A 17417-nucleotide genomic window follows, 5' to 3' on the forward strand; every position below is an offset into this window, starting at 1 on the left:
TTCAGCATTATATATACAAATTGTCTCTTCAGATAGGAAGAGGACTTGAACTCTAGTGCTACCTATTGGAAGTAGCAATCCTAAAAGTCAATATTCATTCTTTAATGAGCCTTTCCACATGACTTAGGATGAAAGCAAAACCAGAATCTCAATTTGCAGACACGTTCTTCGGGGTGTTGCCCCTCCTCAGTGCAAAACATGAGGTTTAATTTTGCTAGGTGAGAGGCTTCTGACTGGGTCTCAGGTGTAACGTTTCTTCTTATATAGGTGGCACTAGACTGCAAGTCCTCTTTCTCTCTGAAGAGACAATTTGCATATTTCATTTCCCAGAGGAGCATTGCGTGGCCTTGTAAGCTTCCTTACCCTGGCATGTCAGGCATGTCACTCTCCAAATTGAGAAACAATATCCCTTAGATCCCAGTCAGAGGTCTCTCATACAGCCAAATCATATCTCATGCTGTGCACTGAGGAGGGGCAACACCCTGAAACACGTGTCTGCAAATTGAGATTCTAGTTTGGCTTTTATCCTACATCATGTGGCAAGGCTCATTAAAGGGTTGATATTGACTTTTAGGATTGCTATTTCCAATAGGTGACACTGGAGTTAAAGAAGTCGTCCAGTACTTTTTATTATCTCCCCAATGTATTCACCCTGTGTCCATAAGTGTTTTTGTAAATACCTTTGGTTGTCCTTCTTGCCTGTGAGTGGCGCTATCACTGGCCGCTCACAGGCATCACATGACCCTCGGCTGCAGCCGGATTTTTTTTCCGCTGATGTCACGGCAAGTGAGGCGTGACATCAGTGACGCAGTCCCCGCGGTCCACCGTGCGCTTTCCCAATGAATGAGGAGAGGGAAAGCGTGCGGTCGATGCTGGGTGTGACGCACGGGGTAACCCGCCCACAGCCCATCACTCACCGTGGAGCGTAGCACTGAGTCACGCCCGGCTGCAGCCGGAACTTGTCGTGACATAAGCGGATGTCAGAGCAGCTGCAGCCCGGGGTCACGTGATGCCTGTGAGCTGCCAGTCATAGCGCCATTCACAGGCAAGAAGGACAACCAAAAAGTATTTGCAAAAACCCTTATGGGCACAGGGTGAATACATTGTGGAGATAATAAAAAGTACTGGAGAACTCCTCTAAAGCACTCTTCCTCTCTGAAGAGATAATTTGCATATTTAAATTCCCAAAGGAGCATTGCACGGCTTACAAACCTCCTTACCCTGGCATGTCAGGCATGTCACTTTCCATAAGGAGAAATGTTGCCCATTAAACCCTACTCAGCATTATAGGCACACCTATATGACATCATGTAACGACCAGAACGCCGGTCGAATGTGTATGAGGGATACGGCGCTGCTATGAATGACTCCGACCTCGCATAGTGGCAAATAACTTTCTTTATACTGGTCACACAAATGACAGGGTTAAATGATTATACAAAATATGGGTCACAACAGACACTAACACAAATTACAAGGTATGCAGCCCGAGAGAGCCCAAGTGCCAATCTCACGGGAATGAGCCAAACTACTCCTGGGCTATGCCGCTCCCACCCTTATTCAGTACAGGGTCTACCCAGGATGTTACAGCGAACGTGGCACGTGGTCCTCCCAGGAATATAACCTTACACCCCCCTCCCACACTAATACAATGGGATCTGGGTTCCCCTTAGAGAACACTCATATATTTATTTAGCCAACTCGTTACCTATACAGTATACAGTTTCTCTTCTTAAATAGTTAAGAGAAATCTCTCAGACGTAGTACATATACAAACAGTTAACAAACTAAACCTTTTATTAGACTCTGATCTCTGGCCACAGGGTTTGATCAGCTTCTCCTTCCCACCAAGCTCTCCAGCACATCCAGGTGTAAGCAGGAATTAGAATCAATCTCAGTCTCAAAGTGTAGTTCACAACATGGCTCCTTTGTAGTATCCACGTGCACAGAGTCTTAGAGTACCAAATCCTTCACAATCTCTGGATCAAGCCTGATCAGTCCATCAGCAGTGATATACACCAGGCAGTTCTCAGCACTACTGGAATCACTAACTAGCTTTTCCTAACTGACTACACAGTTGGTGACCGGTCACATATCTTAGTTAATCACAAGGCACAGCTTCTTCTTGGACACACAGTCTTGCTGCAGTCTGTACAAGCTCCAAAACGTCCCCTAGGAATCAGACACGTCTTGTCTCCTCGGAGGACTTCCTAGTTCTGTGTTTCCCGGGCTTTTTTACAGATCCCCAGGCTTTTTCTTTACTTGTTTTTTGCTGACCCCTAATGGCTGGACTAAGTCATTGCAGGAGAAATTTATACTGTTAGTAATATGAACTCATTACTAAAAAGACATATCAACATGTTACAATCATACATAATAATCCAGCGTTTGAGGCCTTATTTGAATGTCCACTACTGATGGATAGAACACATTCCCATTATAGTCGAGGGGGATCTTCACATGTCTGTTTTTTACTGGCATCATGACTGAAAAGAACCAATGCAAGTCTATGAGTCTGTGAAAATCACAGACAACACATGGATGGTATCAGAGAGTAATGTGTGTGCTGTCTGTAATTTGCATTATAAAGGATAGGAGAAGCTTTGTAATTTTAGTTATTTATAAGTGAATAAAACACTGATGCTGAAAACTGAAACACTGACTAAGCACTGATGAAAACTGGATCCAAAACACTGATGACACTTGTACCATTATTTTGCGTACATCTGAATGAGGCCAAAGGTATCATTCAGATATCTGTTTTTCAGATACATGTTCTATCCATGTTTTTCACTGATCAAACTCATATATACATACTATAGTCCCATTACACATATCCGTGTATTTTGTGAGGACCAAGTGTGCATGAAAAAGAATCAGAGACGTATACATTTTTTGATCTTCGTCATCGATTAACCTCACGCATTCAAATCAGTAGGTCTGTGAAAATCACGGACCCAACACGGACGCCATCTAGGTGTCATCGGAGAGCTTTGCTGTTTAATGGGTAGGAGAAGCTGGGATTCTATTTATATAACTATAGACCAAAAATGGATGGAAATCGGTCTAGAACAGGAATGACAAATGGTTCTTGTTTCTCGTTTACAAATAAAATGGATGTCTGAAAGAGACCTAATTTACTTTCTTTGCCCCGTCTTCTAAAGATAGTTTTTTATCTTCTACAGGAAAGCTAATTTGCCAATCTTTCTCATGAATCATTTCCTGTAAGAAAATGTCCATACACCATCTGGATCTCTTCAATGAGAACTAGTACTTTCCCCCAGGACCCTCTTATCTTGCTAATCAGCTGTTTGTGGATCAACCCTTATACCAATACAGTTAAAATAAATACCATAAATATGGATCAGATTTTTGAATATATATGTTTCTTTGTTACAGAAAAGTTCTAAAGGATATCGCTGTGGGGGAGTTGAACCCAAATGAAACTGTTCAAGCTAACTTGGAAGCACAGCTACTGTCAAAGCTAGATCACCCTGCGATTGTCAAATTTCACTCAAGCTTCCTAGAGAATACAAGTTTCTGTATCATCACAGAATACTGCGAGGTTTGTTCTCCTGTAATAAACCAACCATACTACTTAGGGATTTCTGTTAACAAAGTTTGGCAAAACATTTTGAGCAAACGGCCTCTGATTTGAATAGCCTTTAGCTTATAGTGTTGTGTCAGATTTCCAATAACAAAATATATTGACATTACCAAAGGACTTTTGAGGGTTCTGTAAATCCATTGCTTTTAGAAAACAGTGGAGATCTTTGATCTTCAACTTGACAAAAGTTTTTACATATATTTGTGACATAGCTGAGGATCATTTTGATCAATGTTACCGTTTACATGCTGACAAGATGATGTCTTCAACTTCAGAGTGAGGGAACAGTCAAAGGAAGACACAGAAAGTTTGTGCTGAGCTTTCTAACAAGTCTTTATCCTTACTACAGAGTTGTATTCACATCCACACTGCTCATTACTGTTGTATATTGTCCTTTGTGCTGCTGCTTATCTGTGTGCTAAAAAAGAAACAAAAAGCTGGAATCTCTCTCTATGTGAGAAACAATCAAAGTATTTAGTCTCTTCTCCTCACCTCAGTCATTTGCCAATTAAGAGATAGAGCCTGTGGAGAGAAAAGTGGTAAAATTGCCGGATACAAGTCATATAATGATCACAAGTAGTGTTACTTCCCATGTATATACAGGTCAACTTTTCTGAAAAGTTACTAGAAACTACAGTTTCCCTTTAATATTGTCTCATTAATTGTCATGCTGAATAAAGAAGATCACAGCATTGATCACAGATATTTTAATTTCCTATAAAGTGAGACATCGAGAAATCTTTCTATAGCCTCTATGAAATAAAATATAAGTAGTTAAACCATATTCATATTATATAAACAGTTAAATGGTAACTGTACTTTCAAGTAAATTTTGTGAATAAACTGTCCTGTGTGTGCATGAGGAATAACACTATGATTGGTCATTTTATGACTAAAATCCCCAAATTTCACCAGTTTTTCCTTCTGCGCGCTTTATTTCTAAATTTGCAATTGACTCTGAGCTGGTGGGAGGAGACTCACTGCCATGATGTCTCCCATTTACAGCACAGCACACAGAGATATATTCCTGCTCATTGTTCCTTTGTTTGCACACAGAAACTAGCAGCAGCATGGAAGAAGTTGTACAGCAGTACTGAGCAGTGTAGTTGTGAATCCAACTCTGGTAAAAGACTTGTTAGAAAGCACAACATGATCTTTTTGTGTGTCTTCCTGCTTTCTCACTCTGTTCTTCTCTTCTCCTATAACCTAACACGTCGCTGTACTGGCACTCCGTCTTGTCTTGAGCAAGACCACTGTTGTTTTTCAAAGTGCATGACAAGTTCAGGAGGCAGGAGCAATGGAAAGAAAATGGCTAATAAGTGGAGAGTGGAGTAGTATTCAAAGATAATATATATTACAAAGTGTCTTCTATTCGCTTATACTATTGATTTATAGCACGGTGGCTCAGTGGTTGGCACTGCAGCCTTGCAACACTGGGGTCCTGGGTCCAAATCCCACCAAGGACAACATCTGCAAGGAGTTTGTATGTTCTCCCTGTGTTTGCATGGGTTTCCTCCGGATTCTCCTGTTTCCTCTCACACTCCAAAGACATACTCATAGGGAATTTAGATTGTGAGCCCCAATGGGGACAGTGCAATAACGTCTGTAAAGTGCTATGGAATTAATGGCGCTATATAAGTGAGTAAAATAAATATATTTATGCAAAGTTTGTTGAAAGTACAGTTCTCTTTTAAACACAAATATAATACAGGGCACAAATGATATTATTCAGAAGTTTTACAGGCAAAAACTAGTTTATGAGCCTGGACTGATAAATTATGTAAAGTAAAACTAGCTACTCTTCCCTTCGTGAAGCATTGAGTCACATATAAGCTTCATTTGAATAGTATCAATGTAGCGCTGGCGTCCCTGCCCTCTGCTAGGCAGGGACGCTGCTCCCCTCACCGCTCTGTTCCGTGCCCGGCGTCCTCTCCCCGCTCTGCTGTCAGCGCGCGCTCCTTCCCGGCGTCCTCCTCCCGCTCTGCTCTCAGCGCGCGCTCCTTCCCGGCCCCTGTGCTTAGGGCGCGCGCGCGCGCTCCCCTCCTCTTAAAGGGGCCGCGCGCGCCGTCCTAAGGAGTCCCCGGCCAATGGCCGGAGGACTTCATCATATATAAGGCACCTCCTCCAAAATGGAGGTGCCCGTGCAATGTTGTTTGCACCTGTGTCTCACCTGTGCTTCAGCCCTCAGGTCCCGTTGCCAGTTACCTGCCAGTTACCTGCCAGTTTCCTGCCAGTTTCCTGCTAGTTACCTGCCTGATTCCTGCCTGAATACTTGTTACCTGCCTGCCTGCCTGAGGTCCGACGGTCTGCCTTACAACTCCGGTCAGTCTGTCTAAGGACCAACTTGTCCGCTCACCTGGGAGCGCACATCAGCTACCTGCCTGCTTGCCTGAGGTCCGACGGTCTGCCTTACAACTCCGGTCAGTCTGTCTATGGACCAGCTTGCCCGCTCACCTGGGAGCGCTTCTCCGCTACCTGCCTGCTTGCCAGCCTGGAGGCTCCGTTGTCACGTGCTGTGACCACCAGCTATCTCAGAGACTCTTGCCCGCCCACCTGGGAGCGCTTCTCCGTTACCTACCTGCCTGCCAGCCCGGAGGTTCCGCCGTCACGTGCCGTGACCACCTGCTATTCCAGAGACTCTCGCTTGCTCACCTGGGAGCACACGTCTACCATCTGCCTGCTAGCCTACCCGGAGGTTCTGCCATCACAGGTCATACCTACCCCTTACCCAGAGACTGCCCTGATCACTTGCCGTAACTCCCTGTCCGTTCACCCAGAGACTGCCACCCGCTCCCTTACAAGGGCCGCCCCCTTGTATAGTAGCTCAGAGGTTCCGCCTCCCGGACCCGTTACAGTTTGCTCGGGCCATGGAACCCGGTGGCACCCAAGCTCCCTCGCTCTCGGACCTCTGTCTTGAACTGTCCCGTCAGAGGTCCCAACAGGAGGCCATCCTGGGTCACCTGCGGAATGTTAATACTCGCCTGAACACTCTGTCTGATCCACCAACAACCTCCGCCAGTGCCATATCTTGCAAACCGGCAGCTCCGCTGCCCACTAATACTATGGTATCCTACCCCGGACCCCGGCTCTCTGCACCTCCTCGCTTCGGAGGCGACCCCGTCCAGGCTCGGGGCTTCATAAATCAGTGCACCCTGCACTTTGAACTTTTGTCCCATCAGTTTAATTCCGACCGGGCCAAAATTGCCTTTATCATGTCCCATCTCACCGGGGAGGCCCTGGCCTGGCTAAATCCTCTATGGGAGAGAGGAGACCCCCTGGTGTCCAACTTGCCTGCTTTTCTCTCGGCTTTCCGGAAAGTCTTCGACGAACCCGGACGGAAGACCTCATCCGCATCCTCTCTGCTACGCCTCCGTCAGGAGGGTCTCACCGTGGGCCAATATGCCATACGGTTCCGCACCCTTGCCTCGGAGCTGGCCTGGGATAACGACGCTCTGGTATCCGTCTTCTGGGAGGGTCTGTCCGGTCGTATTAAAGATGAACTTGCTGGTCGGGACATTCCTACCTCTCTCGATGATCTAATAACCCTTGCCACCCGGATTGACCTACGGTTCCAGGAGCGTGCCAAAGAGGTCACCCGTGAGAGAAGGATTCCACGTTTAGCTCCTACTCTCCAGAAACCCGTCATTCCCTCCATCTCTTCCCAGGTACACTCTCCTGAGCCTATGCAGGTCGACCAGACCAAGATGGTCAAAACCCGTCAGGACTCACGCCGTGCCGAGGGGAGCTGCTTCTACTGTGGCAGTAAGGAGCACCGGATCCGTGCCTGCCCGGAGAGGTCGGGAAACGCCTGTGTCTAGGTTCGCTCAGAGAGGTCCACCTAGACAAGAATAAATCCTCTCCATCCCTGCTGTTGTCAGTTTCGATCATCTACGGGGAGAACCGTTATTTCGAACTAGCCCAACTTGACTCTGGAGCAGCCGGGAACCTTATTTCACAGTCCCTGGTTGAGAAATACCGCATCCCCACCAAACCTCTGGCTGTACCCTTGTCTGTCGCTGCCGTGGGTGGGGGCCTCTTACCTCGCCCCATTCAACTCATCACCGAATCCATTACCCTGCAGGTGGGAATGCTGCATTCTGAAAGTATCTCCTTTCATGTTCTGCCTGGACTCTCTCACGCCCTCTTGCTAGGTCTGCCCTGGCTCCAGAGACATGCACCCGTGCTAGACTGGCAAACCGGAGAGGTCCTTCGCTGGGGACAAGACTGTCATAAAACCTGCCTGGTTCCCGTCCATCCCGTCCGTCCCTCTCCTACCCCAGCTAATCTACCTGGACTTCCGATTCCTTATTGGTCTTATGCAGATGTCTTTAATAAAAAGGAGGCAGAGACATTACCACCACATAGACCATCGATCTGCTACCCGGTACTACTCCTCCCCGTGGGCGTATCTATCCTTTATCCGCTGCTGAGACCCGGTCAATGTCCGAATATATTGAGGAGAATCTGGCCAGAGGATTCATCCGGAAATCTACCTCCCCGGCGGGAGCAGGCTTCTTTTTCGTTAAAAAGAAGGACGGCTCTCTCCGTCCCTGTATAGACTATAGAGGCCTAAACCTGATCACGGTGAAGAATAAGTACCCCCTTCCGCTCATTCCAGAATTATTTGATCGCCTGAGGGGGGCTAGGATCTTCACCAAACTGGACCTTCGTGGGGCGTACAACCTGGTTCGTATTCGTCAGGGGGATGAATGGAAGACGGCATTCAACACCCGGGACGGCCACTATGAATACCTGGTAATGCCCTTTGGTCTCTGTAACGCTCCTGCCGTCTTTCAAGAGTTGGTCAATGACATCTTCCGGGACCTTCTCTACTCCTGCGTAGTAGTGTACCTGGACGACATCTTGGTCTTCTCTCCGGATCTCCAGACTCACCGGAGGGACGTTCGTCAGGTCCTGCTCAGGCTAAGGCAGAACCATCTCTACGCTAAATTTGAGAAGTGCCTCTTTGAGCAGACCTCGCTTCCGTTTCTGGGCTACATTATCTCTCAGACCGGCCTACAAATGGATCCTGAGAAACTGTCTGCCATCGAGAAATGGCCCCGACCGGAGGGGTTGAAGGCCATTCAGCGATTCCTGGGCTTCGCCAACTACTACCGCCTCTTCATACCACACTTCTCTTCCCGGACGGCTCCAATTTCTGCGCTCACCCGTAAAGGTACTAATCCCAAAGAGTGGCCACCCGAAGCAGAGGAGGCCTTTCTTTCCCTTAAACAGGCCTTCTCTTCCGCCTCGGTGCTGCATCGCCCAGATGGCAACAAACAGTTCTTCCTGGAGGTTGACGCCTCCTCCTCTGGAGCCGGAGCGGTACTTACTCAAAAATCATCTTCCGGGAGGATGGTAACTTGTGGCTTCTTCTCTAAACTCTTCTCCTCCTCTGAGCGCAACTATTCCATAGGAGACCGAGAGTTATTGGCCATCAAACTGGCATTGGAGGAGTGGCGTTACCTGCTCGAGGGGGCTCTTCACCCGGTAATAATTTACACTGACCACAAGAACTTGGCTTACCTCCAGCATGCCCAGAGACTTAACCCGCGCCAAGCCCGGTGGTCCTTGTTTTTTGCTCGTTTTGATTTTGTCCTTCATTTTCGCCCGGCTGACAAAAATGTCAAGGCGGACGCCTTGTCTCGGTCCTTTCTGGTGTCTGATCTCGAGGAGGATCCGAAACATATCATCGATCCCGCCAGAGTAATGCAGGTGGCTCCCGTGAGTCTAAATCGTCTTCCTCCTGGTAAGACGTTCGTACCTGTACCTGATCGGGAGAAGATCCTACACTGGGGTCATTCGTCTAAACTAGCTGGCCACGCCGGTCAGAAAAAGACCCTCCAGCTTATTACCCGGCACTACTGGTGGCCTAACCTGCACAAGGATGTAATAGACTTTGTTTCTGCCTGTGTGTCCTGCGCCCGCAACAAAGTTCCGAGACACCTGCCGGCCGGCCGCCTCCTACCTCTGCCAGTACCTGCTGCCCCCTGGCAGCATATAGCGATGGACTTCATTACTGATCTACCCGTCTCTGCCGGTTGTACGGTCATTTGGGTGGTCGCTGACCGCTTCTCCAAGATGGCTCACTTCATTCCACTGCCAGGTCTTCCGTCTGCACCCGAGCTGGCTAAAGACTTTATCCGCCACATCCTCCGTCTTCATGGCCTGCCCCGTCACATCGTGTCGGATCGTGGGGTACAGTTCACTTCCCGTTTCTGGAGAGCCACTTGTAAATTGCTGGACGTCACCCTGGACTTCTCCTCCGCTTACCACCCACAGTCTAATGGTCAAGTGGAGCGGATCAATCAGAACCTGACCAGTTACCTTCGGCACTTCGTTAATGCCCACCATTCTGACTGGGTGGATCTCCTGCCATGGGCCGAATTCTCGTACAACAATCACGAGAGCGAGTCTTCCTCCAAATCCCCGTTTTTTGTAGTCTACGGTCAGCATCCTCGGATCCCGTTTCCCGTCTCCACCTCGGCGGACAATCCGGCTGCGGAATCTCTTGTTAACAAATTTTCCTCCATATGGGAGAGTACCCGGTCCGCACTCCTTCTGTCTTCCGAGCGTATGAAAAGACACGCTGACAAAAAACGTCTGGACCCTCCTCAATTCCGCCCTGGGGATAAAGTCTGGCTCTCGTCCAAATATGTCCGGCTCAAGATCCCTTCCTATAAGTTAGGGCCTCGGTTCATCGGCCCACTGGAGGTCATCAGTCAGATCAACCCGGTGGCCTATAAATTGAAACTCCCGGCCAACTTACGGATCCCTAACTCCTTCCATGTGTCTCTCCTCAAACCTGTGGTGCTTAACTCTTTTTCCAAGTCTACAGGTACGCCTCCTGCTCCGGTTTCTGCTGAGGACGAGTTTGAGGTAGAGAACATTCTTGCCACCAAAAGGGTAAGAGGAAAGACCTTTTTTCTGGTAGATTGGAAGGGGTTTGGTCCTGAGGAGAGAACGTGGGAGCCCCGGGAGAACATCCATGCCCCTCTCATCCTAGCTAAATTTCTGTCTGGCCTAAAAAAGGGGGGGCCTAAAGGGGGGGGTACTGTAGCGCTGGCGTCCCTGCCCTCTGCTAGGCAGGGACGCTGCTCCCCTCACCGCTCTGTTCCGTGCCCGGCGTCCTCTCCCCGCTCTGCTGTCAGCGCGCGCTCCTTCCCGGCGTCCTCCTCCCGCTCTGCTCTCAGCGCGCGCTCCTTCCCGGCACCTGTGCTTAGGGCGCGCGCGCGCGCGCTCCCCTCCTCTTAAAGGGGCCGCGCGCGCCGTCCTAAGGAGTCCCCGGCCAATGGCCGGAGGACTTCATCATATATAAGGCACCTCCTCCAAAATGGAGGTGCCCGAGCAATGTTGTTTGCACCTGTGTCTCACCTGTGCTTCAGCCCTCAGGTCCCGTTGCCAGTTACCTGCCAGTTACCTGCCAGTTTCCTGCCAGTTTCCTGCTAGTTACCTGCCTGATTCCTGCCTGAATACTTGTTACCTGCCTGCCTGCCTGAGGTCCGACGGTCTGCCTTACAACTCCGGTCAGTCTGTCTAAGGACCAACTTGTCCGCTCACCTGGGAGCGCACATCAGCTACCTGCCTGCTTGCCTGAGGTCCGACGGTCTGCCTTACAACTCCGGTCAGTCTGTCTATGGACCAGCTTGCCCGCTCACCTGGGAGCGCTTCTCCGCTACCTGCCTGCTTGCCAGCCTGGAGGCTCCGTTGTCACGTGCTGTGACCACCAGCTATCTCAGAGACTCTTGCCCGCTCACCTGGGAGCGCTTCTCCGTTACCTACCTGCCTGCCAGCCCGGAGGTTCCGCCGTCACGTGCCGTGACCACCTGCTATTCCAGAGACTCTCGCTTGCTCACCTGGGAGCACACGTCTACCATCTGCCTGCTAGCCTACCCGGAGGTTCTGCCATCACAGGTCGTACCTACCCCTTACCCAGAGACTGCCCTGATCACTTGCCGTAACTCCCTGTCCGTTCACCCAGAGACTGCCACCCGCTCCCTTACAAGGGCCGCCCCCTTGTATAGTAGCTCAGAGGTTCCGCCTCCCGGACCCGTTACAATCAATTGTCTCTTTGCTCTAGTTGCAATACCTAAATAAAATATGTTTTAGGCTGTGTGCCCACGATGTGGTTTTTAAGGGTTTCCGCAGCGGCAATTCCGCTGCAGAAACGGTTAAAAAACGCTTGGTAGAAGGTCTGCCATGTTCCCCAATGATAATCCGCATGTGCTGTGTACATGCTGCAGAAATTTCAGCTGCGGATTATCATTGCGGAAAAAAACGCAGCACTACCAATTATTTTGTGGAAGCGCTGCGTTTTTCCGCCATTGACTTGCATTGGAATGCATGTAATCCGCATCACTGGATTTATACATGCGGATTACATGCGTTTCAATGTGCGGATGGTACCCGGGTGTGGAGAAGAGGAGACTCTCCTCCTGACCCAGGTACCATAGAACCTGTGAAAAAAAGAATAAAATAAAAAATAAACATTATACTTACCTTCTGATGGCCCCCGGTATCCTTGTCTCTGCTTGCTGGCAGCTCGCGGTGGACTCAAGGACCTGCCATGACGTCATTTAGTCATGTGACGAGTCACGCAACCGCTGACGTCGGCAGGTCCTTTCAGTGTACCGCGAGCTGCCGGCTGCATGGATTTATATAGTGTGACCAAGTTGTCAAGCACTTTCCAAGTGATGCTGAAATCGCTTGGAAAGCGCTTGACAACCCGCATGCGGAAATGCATGTGAAGAACGCTTCACATCCGCTTGTCCCTGGCAGGAAAAACGCATGTACAATCCGCATGTACAATCCGCATGTACAATCCGCATGCACAATCCGCATGTACAATCCGCATGCGTTTTTTCTGCCAGGGAGATGCAGAAACGCTCAGGAAAAATCCGGAGCATTTCTGCATCGTGGGCACATAGCCTTATGGAACGTTTGTTGACTAACAAAAAACATTGATACTTTCAGCTGCATAATAATGAGGAATTTTAATACTGTATATACTTTTGAAGAATTTAGAAAATTCTAAGTAACTATGTAAACATGAACTGCCACAGTTGTACTAGAGCTTGGTGGCAGATCCAGAACAGACTATGATTTAAACTATACACTTGCAAGAAATAGTAAGTGAATCCTTTGAAATAACTTGAATTTTTGCATTGATTACTTATAAAATATGATGTGATTGTTATCTAAGTCACAGTTATAGATAAACACAATATAACTAAACTAAGAACATACAAATGATTGTACCGTTCATGTTATTGAGAACATTAAGTAAATGCCTACATTACAGGCAGAAAAAGTAAGTGAACCTGTGTGCTATTGATTTGTTCATGACTCAGTTTGCAGAGATGAGCAAAAATAATCTTCAGTCTATGGACCACAGTCCCGTGAACCTACCCCTACCTGCCCGGCACCTCTTTTGATTAGTAGGTCTGTCGCAACGTCATCATCATCGATGGACTGAAACATTTTTGCAGGAAGTAATGGGCCAAAATACCTCATCAACATTGTGAAAATCTTATTTGCAGCTAGAGAAAACACTTGGTGAAAGAGATGGCTACTATATTATAGGTTATTAAATGTAAGGGTTCACTAACTTTTTTTCTTCCTGCACTGTACTCAATGAAAGAAGTGAACAGTACAACTGCTTGCGTGTTATTAGTTTAGTTAGATTGTGTTTGCCTATAATTAAGGCTTAGATGGTAATCAGACCACATTTTACTAGTAATCAATGTAGGAATATAGGTAATTCCAAAGAGGTGGTTCACATGATTGGAGCAATATGACAGAGTATTGAATTAAGCAGCTCTCTCACTAAACATGCAAAATACAGCTTTCACTTGAAATGCTTTGTTAACCTATACATGAAAAACAACTTTCCTATTGCCAGATTTCTATGAAAACATTAAATGAAGTAATTATTTCATAAATATGGTGCATGGGAAACTAGTGGACACAATCTGTGTCTTACCTGCTTTTTACTACATGTAGATCTCCGTCTTTAGCAAAGTGAGGATAAAGGGAAAGGAGGGTATTTTGCCATCTTCATGATAGACTACCAAAGCATCTAATCTCTCCCCTCCTCTGCAACCCCTTCATGACCTGGCAATTTTTCCTTTTGCATGTTTATTTTTTCCTCCCGCTTTTTTTCCGAGAGCAATAACTTTTTGGGTTTTGCCAGCAAAATATCCATATACAAAGCTTGTAAATTATCTTCAGGTTACAGTAGTCGCTTGTCACATCTCCACCAGGACCTGTTCCTACGACATCTGCTTCTGTCGCCAGGTGCAGCCATATTCATTCTGCAGATGGCACTGGTGATAGAAGAGATGTCAAAACCAGAGACTCTGGACAGCGCATGCTCTGTCCAGCCACTAAGATTAGAATGCGTGGGACCTGCATTGTCGTCCAGTCTGACAGTGTTTTGTAATTTTCCTGCCCTCTTGGTTCTGACCTGGCTACCTGACCACTCCTGCCAGGCTGCACCCCCAAACAGCAGCTTATTCCATGGTTCCAGCCAAGGGGCCCCCGTATAAGTCCAGATCCCTGTACAGTGGTTAAAAAGTGAAGGCCATAGTAACCCCATGGATCTGGTAAGGCTTGCGCTAAGCCTTTAACATGGTAGCCATTTTAGAGCTGCCAGGCGACTACTGACAGACCGCAATTACATCACTCAGCATTTCTTACTTCTCTTATTTCTTACGTTAGGACATCCCGTATCTTAAGTATTAGATAAGTAAGACAGGATGAACAGCAGCATGAGCAGCCTCTTCTTACCTGAACAATTCCTGGTGTCTCCAGTATAAGATAAGATAGACCGGTTGGACAGCATTGTGATGAGCAACTTCTTACCTTATTACCCTTGGTATCTTCAGTATTAGAGCAGAAAGACAGGTTGAACAGCAGCGTGAGAAGCCTCTTGTTACCTCAGCACCCCTAGTATCTCTATTACTAGATCAGAAGGACAGGATGAACAGCAGTATGAGCAGCATTTTCTTACCACAGTACCCGTAGTATCTCCAGTGCTAGATCAGATAGACAAGGTGGACAGCCGTGTAAGCAGCCTCTTCTTACCTCAGTACCCCTGGTATCTCCAGTACTAAATCAGATATAGAAGGTGGACAGCAGTGTAAACAGTCTCTTCTTACCTCAACACCCCTAGAATCTCTAGTATTAGATCAGAAAGACAAAGTGGACAGCAGTGAGAGCAGCTTCTTCCTACTTCAGCACCCCTGGTATCTCTAGCAGTAGATCAGACTATCCACTAGGAGCCCATCTACTACATATGAAGGAAGGAGGCAAAACTTCCTACTGCACATGCTCACAGGCATCTGTCTTATTACCATTCTAGGACAGGTTTCTATAAGTGTAACAATGCCACAGACCATTATAATTCTATATTTATCATCTTCCTAGACAAATCAAGCTTGATTTGCTAATTTAAGGTATTTAGTAGTGATGCCCGAACGTGCTCGGATAAGGAGATAACTGAGCGAGCTCAGGTCCTTACCGAAAACTTAACCCCTGCATGTGTTGTGGCTGTCTAACAGCTGCGAGATATGCAGCTGCGGAGACTCAAACATAACATTCGAGCTCGCCGAAGGTGCTCGGTTAGGACCCAAGCGTGCTTGGATAACCCCTTATCCTAGCATGTTCGCGCATCACTGGTATTTATTCTAAATAAATTTCCCTCGGTTATTTATTTTTATTACCGAAGAATATCTTTAAGGCCCTATTCCACAAAGCCTGCGACCCAGTGCACAAAGCAAGGTCCATAAAGCCATGGTTGTGTGAGCTTGAAGTAGAAGAACGTGACTAGTCCACACACGGTATCGAAATCAACCCCTTTGAACACCTTTGGGGTGAACTAAAACAGATTGTAAGCCTGGCCCTATTGTTCAACATTACCCGTAGTACCTCACAAATGCTTTTCTGGATGAATGGGCAAAAATGCCACAGACACCTCCAAAATTTTGTAGAAAGCCTTCCCAGAAGCGTGTAAGCTGTTTTAGCTGCAAAGGGAGAACCATCTCCATAAGGATTTAGAATGGGATGTCATAAAAGCTGTAGGTGTAATGTGTAGGTGTCGCAATACTTTTGGCAATACAGTGTCATGAAATGAGTAAATATTTTCCATACAACCAGCTATGCTGTAATTGTTATTTCAGTGTCATGCACAGTTTACAATGACAGCAGCAGTTATTAAGAGTTACTTTACCTTTGTTCATTAAAATTCTTGTGCTCCCGGTGTTATTAAGTGTTCAGTATAAAGGAATTCCTCTAGCAGATTTGTTAAGTCCTTTGGCATCTATTATTACATCTTGCCTGAGATGTAGCATAAAAGTATATTAATAGCTTTGTTAATAACAGGCTGCTATGTAATATATCGGTAGTTCTTTTTCTTAATGATTGTGTTAATTTTACTTATGTTAAACGTAAATAGTCTTTGCTGCATAGCGAGTAATTATTCCATAATACACAACCCCGGTGCGTGAACGAGCTTCATCATACAACGTGGAGCACACATAGAAAGAACATAGAGGGAGTGTTAGCACAACCATTAATACATTGACTGGGAACAGGTGATTTCTATTACCTTATTATATATTGTATATATATACAGTACAGACCAAAAGTTTGGACACACCTTCTCATTTAAAGATTTTTCTGTATTTTCATGACTATGAAAATTGTACATTCACACTGAAGGCATCAAAACTATGAATTAACACATGTGGAATTATATACTTAACAAAAAAGTGTGAAACAACTGAAAATATGTCTTATATTCTAGGTTCTTCAAAGTAGCCACCTTTTGCTGTGTTGACTGCTTTGCACACTCTTGGCATTCTCTTGATGAGCATCAAGAGGTAGTCACCGGAAATGGTCTTCCAACAATCTTAAAGGAGTTCCCAGAGATGCTTAGCACTTGTTGGCCCTTTGGCCTTCACTCTGCGGTCCAGCTCACCCCAAACCATCTCGATTGGGTTCAGGTCTGGTGACTGTGGAGGCCAGGTCATCTGGCGTAGCACCCCATCACTCTCCTTCTTGGTCAAATAGCACTTACACAACCTGGAGGTGTGTTTGGGGTCATTGTCCTGTTGGAAAAGTAAATGATGGTCCAACTAAATGCAAAGCGGATGCAATAGCATGTCGCTGCAAGATGCTGTGGTAGTCATGCTGGTTCAGCATGCCTTCAGTTTTGAATAAATCCCCAACAGTGTCACCAGCAAAGCACCCCCACACCACCACACCATGTAGAGTCCATCCGTTCACCTTTTCTGCGTCGCACAAAGACACGGTGGTTGGAACCAAAGTTCTCAAATTTGGACTCATCAGACCAAAGCACAGATTTCCACTGGTCTAATGTCCATTCCTTGTGTTCTTTAGCCCAAAAAAGCCTCTTCTGCTTGTTGCCTGTCCTTATGCAGTGGTTTTCTAGCAGCTATTTTACCATGAAGACCTGCTGCACAAAGTCTCCTCTTAACAGCTGTTAAAGAGATGTGTCTACTGCTAGAACTCTGTGTAGCATTGACCTGGTCACCTTTTGCTTTGATGACTGCTTTGCCTAGTCTTGGCATTCTCTTGATGAGCTTCAAGAGGTAGTCACCGGAAATGGTTTTCACTTCACAGGTGTGCCCTGTCAGGTTTAATAAGTGGGATTTCTTGCCTTATAAATGGGATTGGGACCATCAGTTGTGTTGTGCTGAAGTCTGGTGGATACGCAGCTGATAGTCCTACTGAATAGAGTGTTAGAATTTGTATTATGGCAAGAAAAAAGCAGCTAAATAAAGAAAAA

The 17417-nt window shown here is 46.8% G+C and overlaps 1 protein-coding gene across 3 annotated transcripts in view; it reads left to right on the top strand.

Moving 5' to 3' along the window:
* Positions 1-17417, top strand: part of NEK11 (NIMA related kinase 11) — a 405201-nt gene that overhangs the window by 88725 nt on the left and 299059 nt on the right. For 2 of the 3 annotated variants that reach the window (XM_073678085.1, XM_073678084.1), the window contains exon 3: positions 3400-3565. The exons of the other annotated variant lie outside the window; for it this stretch is intronic. In XM_073678085.1, coding sequence (XP_073534186.1) covers positions 3400-3565 — 166 coding nt within the window. The remainder of the gene's footprint in view (positions 1-3399; positions 3566-17417) is intronic. 3 annotated transcript variants of the gene reach the window in all.

Source organism: Phyllobates terribilis, unplaced genomic scaffold, assembly GCF_046119375.1.
Source record: "Phyllobates terribilis strain yellow unplaced genomic scaffold, ASM4611937v1 Scaffold_4__5_contigs__length_816908805, whole genome shotgun sequence".
NCBI lineage: Eukaryota > Metazoa > Chordata > Amphibia > Anura > Dendrobatidae > Phyllobates > Phyllobates terribilis.